The sequence below is a fragment of the Amphiprion ocellaris genome, chromosome 5, assembly GCF_022539595.1.
Source record: "Amphiprion ocellaris isolate individual 3 ecotype Okinawa chromosome 5, ASM2253959v1, whole genome shotgun sequence".
NCBI classification, from domain to species: Eukaryota; Metazoa; Chordata; class Actinopteri; family Pomacentridae; genus Amphiprion; species Amphiprion ocellaris.
Window position 1 is genome coordinate 23,362,643 of NC_072770.1, and position 13,418 is coordinate 23,376,060.

Below are 13,418 nucleotides of genomic sequence, written 5' to 3' on the forward strand. Positions count from 1 at the left end.
GCTGCTTGAAATCTGCAACTTGATAGACAGATGCTGCCAATTCCTACATACTTACACTTTTATATAGGTTACATTTAAGGGTCGACCAAGGCCTGGTTAGGGCTAATACCAACAGTGATTATTAGTAATCAAGGAGAGTAATAACCATTATTTGGAACCAATATACGGCAGGAGGAAAAATTTAAATTTTGGTGTCAAAATTTAGAATTACACAAACTGTGACACAACACTTTGTTGAAATCACTTTATTTTTTGTACTTAAAAAGGAAGTTTTAATTCTTTGCTTCAGTGTGAATAAGCTATTATTCACACTGTGTAATCAGATTATGTGGTGGGTGGGACATTGCTCAAGATGACATGAGTGCAGCATCAAGTGTGGTAACAACAGATCTTCAAGAGCCAAAGTAGTGCATATTTAAATGCTTTCATTTGATCTGGAATTGGATTAAAAATGCCAGTTATCAGAAAAACACTTAATAGTGGACCCAGCATATTATCAGCCAGGCTGATAATATGATATTAGGATACATTTTAAAAATATTAAAAAGTGGTGTTATGTTTATAATAATACAGCTACAGAGTTATCTGTATACTTAGAGTGAGGCACATGTGACAGGAGTGAGCAGTAACTATCATGAATCAGGATTCCATGTGACATCACATGCTCAACATCGAGACCTGTGCTATCCACATTTTTGCCACCACCACTATCAAGAGCACATTTGTGATTTCACCATGGACCTCAAAGTGGAGCAGAGAGCAAACATTGTTCTGTGTTACTCAACAGGCCTGAGATGACCAAAAATTCATGTCAAGGATCATCACTGGTGACTAGAGTTGGGTCTGTGGTGATGAGAGACAAAATACCATCTTTGCAGTGGAAGGCTTCAGGACTCCAAGACTAGAGAATCATAAGGTCAGGAGAGCATGCTCGTTGTTTTCTTTGACATTCACGGTTGTGCGCTGTGAATTTTTCCCGAGGGTCCGACTGTCAAATCTACAAATTCTACTGTAACGTCCAAAAGCAGCTGATGGAATACATTTGACACAAATGATCCGAAAAGTGGCGTGATGGCATTTGGGTGAGCAATGGTTTTTGGTCACAACAACATAATTGTCACTCCTCACCCACCTAACTTACAAGATTTGGTTTGAGCTGAAGGGTTGCTGTTTTGACACAGTGAAAGATATTTAGCACACAATGCAAATGGTGCTTGACATACTAATAGAACAGGACTTCTTAGGAGTGTTCTAAACGTGGCAGGAGCACTTGGAGCAGTGGATCGCTATACAAAGAAATTACTAGTAATACTGGCCAAATTTAATCAGGTACTGATTTTGCCTTTAATAAATACAGTTGCAGAGCTTTCTGATTGCACTTCATAATTCGCAGACTGGTGTAGCGAGAAGCTTCACAGCCCAAAATCATGAAGGAATCATACAACGTAAGTAAGACACCACTCTGTTGATGCTTTTTTTGGAGAGGTTGCACCCTAAAAATAACACTGTTCATTCTTTCTGTCTTTGAATGAGCATAAGGTCTGGTATGCAGAGATCAATGTAACTAAATATCTGCCAAGATTTTTATTTTGTTTGCCCATATTATTATATTCAACTGCAGCTGACTAGATTTATTTTAGACCATTTTAATCATTGCTCACAGAATCATTGGAGGCCAATTAAAATAGTAACCTCCTACATGTTAAGACACTGATAAGGATACGACCGAAATAGTGGCTATTGAAATTTAGAATTGCATTGCATTGGCAATTTCAGCATCAAAGCAGGTTAAATTTGATCCCTGATACAGACAGAAAGACACTCAAAAACAACAGCAGAGAAATGGGCAAAAAAGAGACAGAAGTAAGGAGAAAAAATAGAGAACTGCTCGTGGTGAAAGAGAGCGAGGGAGTCTAGCATGTGGTAGTGAAAGACTCCTACTGTATAAACAGACGGCCTCATTGCATCTTCATGCCTGAGTGACAGCAACACTCACAGCAAGAAGAGGTACACATCTGTCAACGTACACACACCACCATTTTATGGCCTTGTAATGACTAAGCAGACCTTTATTAACTTACAGCAGAAAATACTGCTATCTAAATATGAGGAGACAGGAGGACTAAAACTTTTACTGGCTCCCATGCTGATGCTACCAGGACACTGCCATAAATAAACCGTGGCCCAGAAACTACCACAGAAATTAATCAACACCTCTCTGACAAAATCTCAATCCCTGTGGACAGAAAGATTCATAGGCAGGGCTACTGCATCAAATTGCATTGAAATGTAAATGTCTGTCATGTCCATCCCCTATGTGACAAGAAAGCACCTACTTTATATAAACATATTGTGACAAAAGCATCGATTGTACAACTTAAGTGCTTGAGTAGAAGGCAACTACACTTCTTTTTGGTTCTTAAATATTTCAAGAGCCAAAAAAAAGTCCAATTGCCTTCTATTGAAGAATTTTCAGGATTACCACAACCTGGATGACTGAGAATCCGCACAGACATACATCATTTGTAGAGCAGGGTACAGTAGCTGACAATTTGTTCCAGTGGCCAAATGCAATAAATATGACTGCAGCCCAAAAAGAATTTTCTTTATATACAGCCATTATAAAAGCCATGCCTGTTGAATATTTGATTGAACAAATACAAGATGTAACCTTTGTATTGCAAGTACATGCCAAGGTTATTATTTGTAAAACCGTCTGGTACAAAGTTGTCAGAAGCAAACATATTGTAGACCAACAGATCTGAAGTGCTGCCCACATCCCTCTCTTTGTGAGAGAAACACACAACCAGTCAGAACTTTGCAGGTGAGACTGAAAATGGAGACATTATCTTCTTTCACACAGAGACGTGGAAGTTTTCCAAGGAGGATGAATAATGATCTATACATTCGGGGTTTTCTGATGAAAATATACAAAAATGATTCCGTCATGTCAAACTGAAAACAGATTTCTACAAAACAATATATTTTAATTAACACTAAATACTTTCAAAGACCATACAAAATACTTTATTATAGAGGCCCTGTAGCTTCAGCCTTGAAAAATCCTGACAACACAAACATGGCTGACATTGGTGCATCTGTCAAAGTTGTTTTAAGCTGACTTACAGAACTACCAACTCAACATTTTTCTTTGATTAGTGTCAGAAAACATTAGTAACTGTTCAATCACTGCTGCAGTTTCAGTGTCAAGTGCAAACGATGCTTGTGGGATGGATATGACATTCACCTCTCACTGATTAGGTCAAAACACCCTCACAAGATATTGGCCACAATGTGAGGCTGAAATAGTGATGCGAAAAATACAGTACAATTATCAGACCAGTCATGCAGGAACTGGAGACACAAATTCACATTTGTTATCAACTGTGCTGCCTAAGCAAGTTTCATTGGGATAAATGATGCCATCCAGGAAGCTGCCAGCCATTTTTGATAACACACCAAAGACCAAAAGTTTCATTCAACCCTGTGTATGTGTCTGTTACGTTGCCTAAAGCCCTGCACACTGCAGACAGCGGGATAGGTGGGGGGTGAATCAGAGCTGAAAGCAGGGCCTTGTTGCCCTCGCTGGTAGCCTGACCAATTCTCCCCTCCACACCCTGCCTCACCTACTTTACCCTCAGCCTTCACACACACACACAGGCCAGACAGCCGAGAGAAGTCTAACTTTAGTGGGAGAAGCCACAGTTATACTTTGTGTTGGCTTCCTGATGAGCAAGCACAGGTAAAGTCCGCTCCGCCAGGAGAACATGTTTGGGCACAAACCTCCTGTTCAATAACTCTAAAACTCTTCAGGAATTATCATTAAACCTAATACTGTACTTATGCTCATCGTGGTTAACCACAATGTAGCTGAGAATAGAGATGTGCATGTGTGGATGGCATGTTATTGCAAATTAAACACAGCAATCACAATAGAATAGGTCAAGACTTGCCTCTAAAAACAAAACAAAAATAAAATAAAATAAAATAAAAGAAGTCCATCAACCATTGAACATTTTTGTGGCACATTCCCATGGCAACAAACCACTTAAATCTCTGCACACTACCCTAACTGTTAACCACACCTAACCTAATTACCCCATAGGACCTGCACTCTGATCTACAGTCAGTGCTGTTGTTTTCTCACTGAAGCTTGAGGGAACTCGAATCCTTTTGGCTCATCCTGGATGAGTCATTCAGCCACAAAACTGCACAGAGTTGAGTCCTGATCCTCCCGTTCCCGCCCCAGTGTCAGTCAACCCGTACCATGACCAATCTCACAAAGAGAAGGGGTCATGGGTTCATTCTTAAATTCCCAGGAGCCCCATTGTGGTATTTCAGCATTCCTGCAGCGCTGAATTGGTCCTGACCCATCAGATCATCCAAGGTGGCACGTCCCACCTCACAGACCTCAGTCTCAAATCACCTGAACACACAACTGTTGTGTCTGTCACTGAGAAGACCTCTGACCTAATGAATCACAATGACTTCCAGAAAAAACACTTTTTTTTTTCATATATAATGGAAGTTACTAGAGCGCAGCCTCTGAGTCTACCGTTAGCAATGACTAATTACCAGTCTTAAACTTTTAAACACAATAGCGATAAAAGACTATTACACTGCAGGAAACTGTCATCAACATATGCAAACTTTAATAGTGGTGAATCAATCCATTATTTTTGTTTTCAGTCTTACGGTTAGTGAACAAAGGGAAATGTATTGCATACACGCACAAACTTCTTACTATAATGAGCTTCCATAATGAGAATGAAAGAAATGGAAAGATCTTTGCTTTCAGCAGTAATACAAAAGCTCCTCTTTTTCATAATAAAGGGCTTAATCTCTTTAATAACTACATTCTATCCCACTATTTCGAGGCAGCCATACTTATATGCAGGCACACACACTAAATCCAACAACAGAAGTTTAATAGAACTTGGCATTAGTGGCTGTAAACATTAGCTTGTTCAAGGCATGTTCTAACCCATCACTCAACTTCTTGTAGAGTCTTCTCTTCTTTCTCCAGAAAGAGGAAGAAAGAAAAAGAAGTAGAGTCTTTTCTTCTTTGTCCAACACAGACACATACACGGAAACACTAACTGGAGTGAGGCGTGTATTTTCATCTGCAACCTGTTTCTTACCTTTACTACTGGGACAAGGGTTCGGGTTCAGGCAACCATTTTCTTTGTCTGCGTTTGAGGTTGTGTGTGAACTCGACTGTGGAGCTGGCAGACCAGAATCTCCATCATCAGGTGGCTCTGAGGAGATGGCAGCGGCACTCCTCTCCTCATCCATGGGCGTAGGCCTGGCTCTTATGGGAGGAGGTGAATGAGCCTGAAGCAGCAGAAAGAGGAGAGATAGCCAAGAATATTATCAAAGCGATGACTCCATGGGTCACATGAAAGACTTCTCATTGTCAGGTACAACTTGAATCAGCATGAATCCCTTAGAGCTATACAAAAATCACTAAAGGAAGCAGCAGACTGCTTTAATGAAACAGTGGTGACACAACAGATCAGTCTCATAACAGCCTATTTTAAAAACAAAAACAAACAAAAAACAGCTTTTAAACTCTTTAAATTTATGCTGTGCAAATAATGATGACGGTAATAGTTGTATTTTATTATATACAATGCAGTAGAGTAACTAAGTAAATTCACTGAAATACTGTACCCCAGTGCTAGTCTACGGCTCCTGTACTTGAGTATTTCAAATTTCATGCTACTTTTTACTTTGACCTTTTAAAGTATTGTACTTTTTGCTCCACTTCATTAATCTGACAACTGTAGTTACTTTACAGCAGATTAGGACTGAACTGCTATACAGTAAATGAAGGCACCTGACGTTATATAAAATTAATTAAATAAAACCTCTCTCAGTCGCCTACAATATTTAAATTTGCTTGCAAGGTAATGCATCAGCAGTAGTCTGAAATTTAAAAATAAAACACTTACAGAGCCTGTTTGGTTAGTAGTGAACACTTTTACTTTTATACTCTAAGCACCTTTTCTATACTTTTATTTAAATAAGGACTTCACCTGTAACTGAGTCCTTTTTAACTGTGATATTGCTACTTTGACTTAAGTAAAACGAAGTACAGAGTACTTTCCTGCAGCTGTGTAACACTTCAAGAGAAAGGTGACTCATTTTAACACTAAAATGCAAAAAGAAGAAACGGTGACAACAGAAGAAACCAATTGGCCCAAGTTTTGATTTAATAATTACGGAGCGGAAGATTTACAACCACAAAAATGTCATTTAAAAAATCAGGTTCAGGCACTTAAGGTGGGTCTGAAAACCTGAAGGCCTTTAATACAATGGGCTAGAGACACTGAAAAGCAGCTTTATTTAATCATTTTAATGATTTCACTCCAGTGTTGCAAATGCCAACAAATATATATTATACTGACTCACTAGAAAAAAACACAAAAATTAAAACATTCTATTTTGCCATTCAATAGTAAAACCTCAAAAACCAGTATTGAATATGCCATTTATCAAGGATAAATGTAAAAAAGATTAGTTTTATTTGATAGTTTTTTGATATTTAGAACCCACTTCTGTATAGTAGTATGACTTCACTCATAGTATGACTTTATTCAAGTAGGTCAATGATAATAAAGTAACAAAAGGTATATTATATTCCTAATTTTTGTTACTAAATGGTTTAAATTCAGTTTGACTCAGTACATTCTTACTTTCGTCAGCTCTTTAGTTAATAGTTGTACTTTTATATAAGTAATAGTGTATTTTATATATATTACTAAAGCCTAAAAGTCACTAAAGTCCGATCACTAGGCCCGTCTATAGCTCAGTATAAATGTTACACAGGAATTAGACGGTGACCGAGTCGCTGTTCGCCTCACGTGCCAGCCTGTTTGGCGCGCGCCTCTGCTGCCAAAGCGGCTCAGCTGGGCAGCTGTTTGCGCGCTCCCGCTGCACGCTCCCCCTCCCGCTGCCCCCCAAAACTTTTGACAGTCTCCAGCTTTTATTAGTTTTTTGTGAAAAGGCTTAACCGATTTTAAGTTCGCGGAGTTCTCATTCGCTTCGTGAACAACCCTCCATACTGAAATAATCACAAAGTGCGCTGTTTGAAAGTTTAGAAACCGAGGAAAAGAGAAACCGCAGCGCCACAGAGCTCTAGTGTAAGTATGTGCGTGTAGCCGAGGGTTTTAAGAACAGTAAAGTGCTCCTCTCGGAAGAAAAGCTGACATTTGGAGCATAAACACACTAAATGTAATTGTTAGCCTGGCTAATAACGGGCGTATCTGTTTACCTTTATTGCATGTCTGCGCTCTGCTTTCCCAAAGCGAGTCCCTGCATGCTTAGACCCAACTCCGCTCCAGTGTGGATCCTTTCCTCTGCCCGGGTTTAAACTGCACAATAACTCTGATCAGCAACAACAACGGCGCAGGAAACAGCTTCTTACCTTCTCTCTGGCTGGGACCCTGTGCAGCCAAGTCTTGGATTAATTCATTCTCTGCTCGATCCAGGTGGACTTCCAGCCCTCCGACACCTTTCCAGTCCTCTCGCCCTCCACTCTTGTCACTTTACACGAAAACCAAATCACTCCTCGGCTCATGCAGGTGACCCAAACTCTCAATTCAGTGCATTTTTCTCCAGCGGAGACACTTTTCTCTCCGCCTCCAAAAGTTTCTCGCCCCGTCCTGCAGCAGACCAGATGTTGGGAAGTTTGACTCTGCAGGCAGCTCGATGAAATCTCTTTGTCTTCGCTGCAGGTTTCTTCACCTTTTAACTGCAAAAGAAGTCCATACAGAGCAGCTCAGGAAACTTGTTTACAAACTTGAAATGAGCACTATCCGTGGTGTGCATTCGCTCTCGCCTCGCTCCTCACTCCCACTGTACTTGCCTCAGACTTCTGTGCTGCTGCTGCTGCTGCTATTGGACAGGAAAATACAGTCAGCAGTGATTGTGCTTCCTCCAGGCTAGAAAGTAGTTGGGCTGAACTATACTGTCATATAATTACCCCTTAACCTGAACCAGACACAGCACTAACACAGGCTAGCTTTCATCAGGAATTGTGGGCCCAGAAACTGGTTTGTCATTAATAATAGACAAACATTTTGGGAAGATACATTTTAGTCTACCACAGCAATGATGAGGTTAAAATTTGTATGTAGTCAACTTGAAATCACTTAAATGCAATATACAGCATCTAGTTTCCAAATCAGCTATTGTAATCTCTTACAAAAACATATTCTACTATACAATGTACCCCTGATATTCTGTGGAGTCACTGTGTCCATCTCTCAGGCCTTAAAAATAATCCCGGATGCATGAATGTGACATTGATTTGCAGCTTTAGTCAACCAGTACTGTTTTCTTTTTGTCTATTTGAGCACTAAAAGTCTGACAGGACACTTGTGACTAGTTGCAATCACGGTATAGTAATCCGGAAAAAACATCACATTTTTCAGAGGCCATTTGTGTGATAAGATTCCAAGGAGATGCACAAGAGCTCCGACCAAAACTTTTGTTCTTCCAGCACACTGTCACTGTTTTTAGTTTACGTGCTGCTCTGACTCACTGTGGGAATTTTTCTTCCTTCTTTTCGGCGCACACGGGGCCTTTTAAGACCAAACTAGGTCATTCTGTTAGTGATTCATCCTCATGATGGCAATTGTGTACTAAGGAGTAATTACAAGAAACCATTCAGCGCACATCCCCACAAACTTTTAAAACCTGCTGCACTGACAACGTGTGTCTTTAGGAAACTCACTCCAGGAGCATCAGACTGAATCTGATCCATCATCATCGTAACAGTCACATCAAGGACTGAACAAGTGAGTGTTTTTCATTCACCAAACACATCAAATGATATCAAAATGTTATATGAGACTTTGTAATCTTTGTAGTCACTTATGAATTGCTTTCATAAGTCAGTGCATGAACTCATCATGGACACAAATTTTGGAACATAGTTATTGCAGTATGTTTGTTCAAATCCAAATTATGAGGAAGGTTGGGGAGTAATATTTACTCTGGGTATATATATATATTTATGCAAACAGTCATACACAAGAGGCATGGCTCAGGAAAACCATGACTTCAAGACATCCTGACATATAGTATGAAACATCTCTTAACATCTGAATCTGTCAAATGTGCAGTTACCACAACAAAGGAGGCAAAGATACTGACAACTCACAGTCTAAACTCAGTAATTGTTACGGCAGGTCTAGAGGCTCAGATGCGGGAAATGAGCAAGCAGGAAGTGGTACTGTTTACAATGCTTTATTTACACATGAAGAAACTTAGGACTACAAATCCCAACTCGGAATAGGAAATAGCAAAGTAACCTACTCAAGCGGGGAACAGATGTAGACAGCCTCTAGTGGCTCGGAGAACTATAACTAACACAGAGAAACAGAAATTAAGTAAACCCAATACTGCTAACACCAGGGCAGGAATACAACTCAAAAACCAAACAAAAAAACCCAAATACCTGGTCTACTGTAACCTGTACAGAGAGCCCAGACTAAACGTACTCACATTAGTTCTCATAAACAAACTCATAGTCTGGTGATGCTAGGGCTAAAGACTTAGCTGACAAACTGGTGGGATGCTTGACTGGGGCAGGGGTTCCTCTCTATCCACTCCTCCAGCGAATGCTCCAGTCCCGACACACAGCATGGAGGAAGGCGTCCAGCAGTAGCGCACATGGTTACACATCTTGGGAGGAAAGGAGAGTCTTTTCAGCTCGGATGGGGTTTTATCCTTCCAGAGGGCAAGGCGGAATCCACGGAGGCCAGGAAAACCAGGATGGAACCAGCAGAGCCCGATGATCACAAGCAGGCGAGAGTCAGCTTCTAAACATACAAAAACAGGAGTACGAGCAGAACCAAGTAAGTGGCACAGACAGTTCGGCTGAGCAGCACTAACTGTTGGTCGAGGACAGTCCGGCATCAAACGACGAGTGGCGACGGTTCTTAAAGCTGAGCCGGAATCAAGCTGCTGGCTCCCACCTGCACACGACCTGCTGATTACCAGTATGCCTCACCTGCCGCCAGACCAGAGCTGCAACCAACCTGGAGGAGAGAGAGAGAAAGCAGGGCCACTGCCACAGCCCACAGCATTAAGCTGTAGCTATGACAGTAATACTGTCATCAGATTTTACATTTTTTTCAAAATTCCGATCAAATAATTCTGTGCATGTTGAATAATTTGGACTTTAAAATACCCTGTGCAATAGATATTTTTACAATATATATTAGAACATATGTTACATAGACGTTTTTCTACTTACCTAAACAATCTGTGCAATATAGATAATAATCTGTGCAATATCAATACTTATGTCAATATTTCCATTCATGTAAGAAGCTGTGCAATATCACTGGCGTGTGCAATACTTTGTTTTCTCTAATTACATTTTATGTATATCTTGTTTTTTTTCTGGTTTATTTTTGTATGACATTTCCTAAATATTTGCACTATTTTATAATCTAATAAAGGCTTATCTTATTGTATCTTATCTTATTTGAATTATGAAGAAAAATAATTCCAGTAAAGGTGTGAGTGTAAGAAGAATTCCCAAAGCTAATGGCAGAAATCTAACAAATAAAACAAATGATATGAAAACCAGAACTATATGCAACAACAGTGGTTGAATAATGCTGCAATATTCATTGCTTTTGGCTTGTGATTGCAACATAATACTTAAACAAATGACTGGAACTGATTAATTTGTCGTGTTTCTAGATCACATGTGATTCAGAAAAATGCTGCGCATGACAGACGGGCCTTGTCTGCTCATGCCATGTTGACACCTGGAGGTGAGTTGAAGAGTGTGTTTCCTGTGATTGATGTCTGAAGGCGTGGCAGAAGCACGAGGTAATTCACAGCAGCAAATCTTCTCAGGCCTTTGACACAGGCTCCATTTTTACTAACAACATGATAACCACCCATTCAATTTGCGTGTACAATCAGTCATTGCAAACAGTCAGGCCTTGACACTGAAATGTTTGTAGGATTTGTACTCTGTGGGGGCTCAGCGTCCGTCTGGGCACGGCGGTCAGAGTTTGTGTGGGCAACGGTAGTGTTAGAGAGGTCTTGTTCCAGCAGGACTTTTTTTTGTTTGTGAGAGAAATACTGTATGTTACTTAGAACAGTTCAGCAGACCAAATGCAGTTTATGATCTACATATTTTTCTTGCAACAAATTCTTATGAATATGAAATTGAGACATCATTTAAACAGGCTGCTAATTGAAGAATAAAAAAAAGAATATAGCAGCATTTCAAAGTCTCTTTGAGCGAACTCATATCAACACATTTTGAGTTGTTGCCTTCCCTGCTGCTTTACATGCATAACTTACCAATCTGTCATCTTCAGCAGGGGATTTTTAACAGGGTGGGACAAGAGCACTCCCAAATTGTATCATATTAACATTCAGAGTTCATTTCACCTAATTCACAGGATCACGATGTGTTAATGAGGAAATTCTCATCTTTTATCTGATATCATGTCAGCTAAAAATGATTCCACACAATTACAGTGTAATGAAAACACAAAACCCAGATAAATAAACCAAACACAAGCTGCAAAAGACCATGAAAATAAATTGTTGCATTACCCGGTGGCTACATTAAAGTGCTGTGTTTTGTTTTAATTTTGCCACCTATTCCAGCACTGAACAGTGAGAGGAAAGAACATTTTTAGTTACCAACTTCCAGAAAAACTTTGCTCTCTGACCTCTTATTTCTGTCCGTGATCCACCCACCACTTCACTAATTACCACACCCACAAGGTTCACCATAGTGCAGTCTAACAGCTTCAGTGTCTGTTTGCTTACCTGGTATTTACATAGTTACAGAGTAGATGACAGGTGCTACACACCCTCTAAATCTGCCGATTACCTTTGTTCTTGTTGTAACAGCAGCTTTATGTAGAGGTGAGCAGGTTCATTTTGGATCTTGCAGGGTCTCAACCAAATGAATATGGCAGTGCCCTTCCACATTCCTCACTTCCAACAGTGCTATCAAATTAGCCTCCAATTATGAAAGAGAGGCTGATGTGATGACGCACATGCAGAGACATCCTCCTAAATATTTTAATTGTGCAGAAATACAGAAATAGCACAACATATTAGATTTATTATGGGTAATTTGACATTCTGGGCAATACAGAATGTCGAACTATCCCTTGTTCTCTGTTGGGACTTAAATGAGAAGATGATTTAACTCTCTCGCCTCTACAGTAAATTGTAAGTGACAAATTAAAGGAAAACCCAACTAAATGCATGTAAGTAAGATGCTAAACCACCTTGTGCCAAAACAACTTCAGGGCACTTTGGCACCGATTATCCAAGTGTCTGTAACTCTACAGTAGGGATGAACACCATCCTTTCAAAAGATTTTCCCTCATTTGGTGTTTTGATGATGCTGGTGAAGAGTACTGTCTGGCATATTGGTTCAAAATCTTCCAGAAGTGTTCAGTTAGGTTGAGATCTAGTGACTGTAAAGGCCAGGGCATATAATTCACATTATTTTTTATCAGACTTTTCGGTGACCTATTGTGCCTAATGAATGAATGCATTGTTTTACTGAAATCAGGATAAAATATTTTCATCATAGGATGAAGGTGATCCTTCAGAGCAACTTTGCACTGATTTATATTGCAGTTCCATCTAAGAGGGACAAGTGGGTCCAAACCATGCCAGCAAAATACCCCCTGCAGCATTACAGAGCCATCATATGCCCTCATTGTAGGGGTCAAAGGTTCAGGTTTCCTCTTTAACCACCCATCTGTTTGTGGAGCTGGAGTCAGCAGCTGGTAATTCTAGCTTAGCACATAGTTTGGAAATTGGGGAAACACCAGTCCTGACTCTGTCAACATGTAACAAAATCTGCCTTACAACACCTCCAAAGATCACTTATGTACACATTTGTTTAATCAGGGCAAAGTTTAAGAGCAGAAAGAACAATTCATCACTTTAATTAAGGTTGTGCATTGAACCATTTTGGAGCTGCCAACAGTCCTCAGGCAACTAGCAGAGACTACAGCAGGAGTCACCAACCTTTTTGAACCTGAGAGCAACTTCAAGGGTACTGAGTAGTACGAAGGGCACCTTGTTTGATACAAACTTCCTCAATAGCAAACTTGCGCCATCATCTTTAAACAACAATAATAATAATAATGAAAATAATATGTAAAAAGACTGATCACATTTATGTTAATTATTCCTTAAAATAATTATTAACAACGATTTCCACAATGACGGTAAGAAACACACACACACACATATATATGGAAATCTGTTACAATATTTAAGTCAGAGGCATCCCATCTCTGAAACCTTTGTAAATATCTTTCTTGTAAGTTTTGTATGAATCCGCATATTTGCAGCATTTTGTTCAAAATCACACCAGTTACATTTCTGTGCAAATTGTCACTTCT

At 39.8% G+C, this 13,418-nt stretch overlaps 1 protein-coding gene across 2 annotated transcripts in view; it reads right to left on the minus strand.

Annotated features, from left to right (window-relative positions):
• The window catches only part of mdfi (MyoD family inhibitor), a 33,411-nt gene extending 25,501 nt beyond the window's left edge, over window positions 1-7,910 (minus strand). The window contains exons 1-2 of one of the 2 annotated variants that reach the window (XM_023267222.3): window positions 7,430-7,910; window positions 5,142-5,334 (exon numbers count right to left, since the gene is read on the minus strand). In XM_023267222.3, the coding sequence (XP_023122990.1) occupies window positions 5,142-5,295 (154 nt within the window). In that variant the 5' untranslated portion in view covers window positions 5,296-5,334; window positions 7,430-7,910. Of the gene's footprint in view, window positions 1-5,141; window positions 5,335-7,276; window positions 7,400-7,429 lie in introns of those variants that run through there. The other variant, XM_023267223.3, reaches the window with a different exon arrangement.
• Between the last annotated feature and the right edge of the window lie 5,508 nt (window positions 7,911-13,418).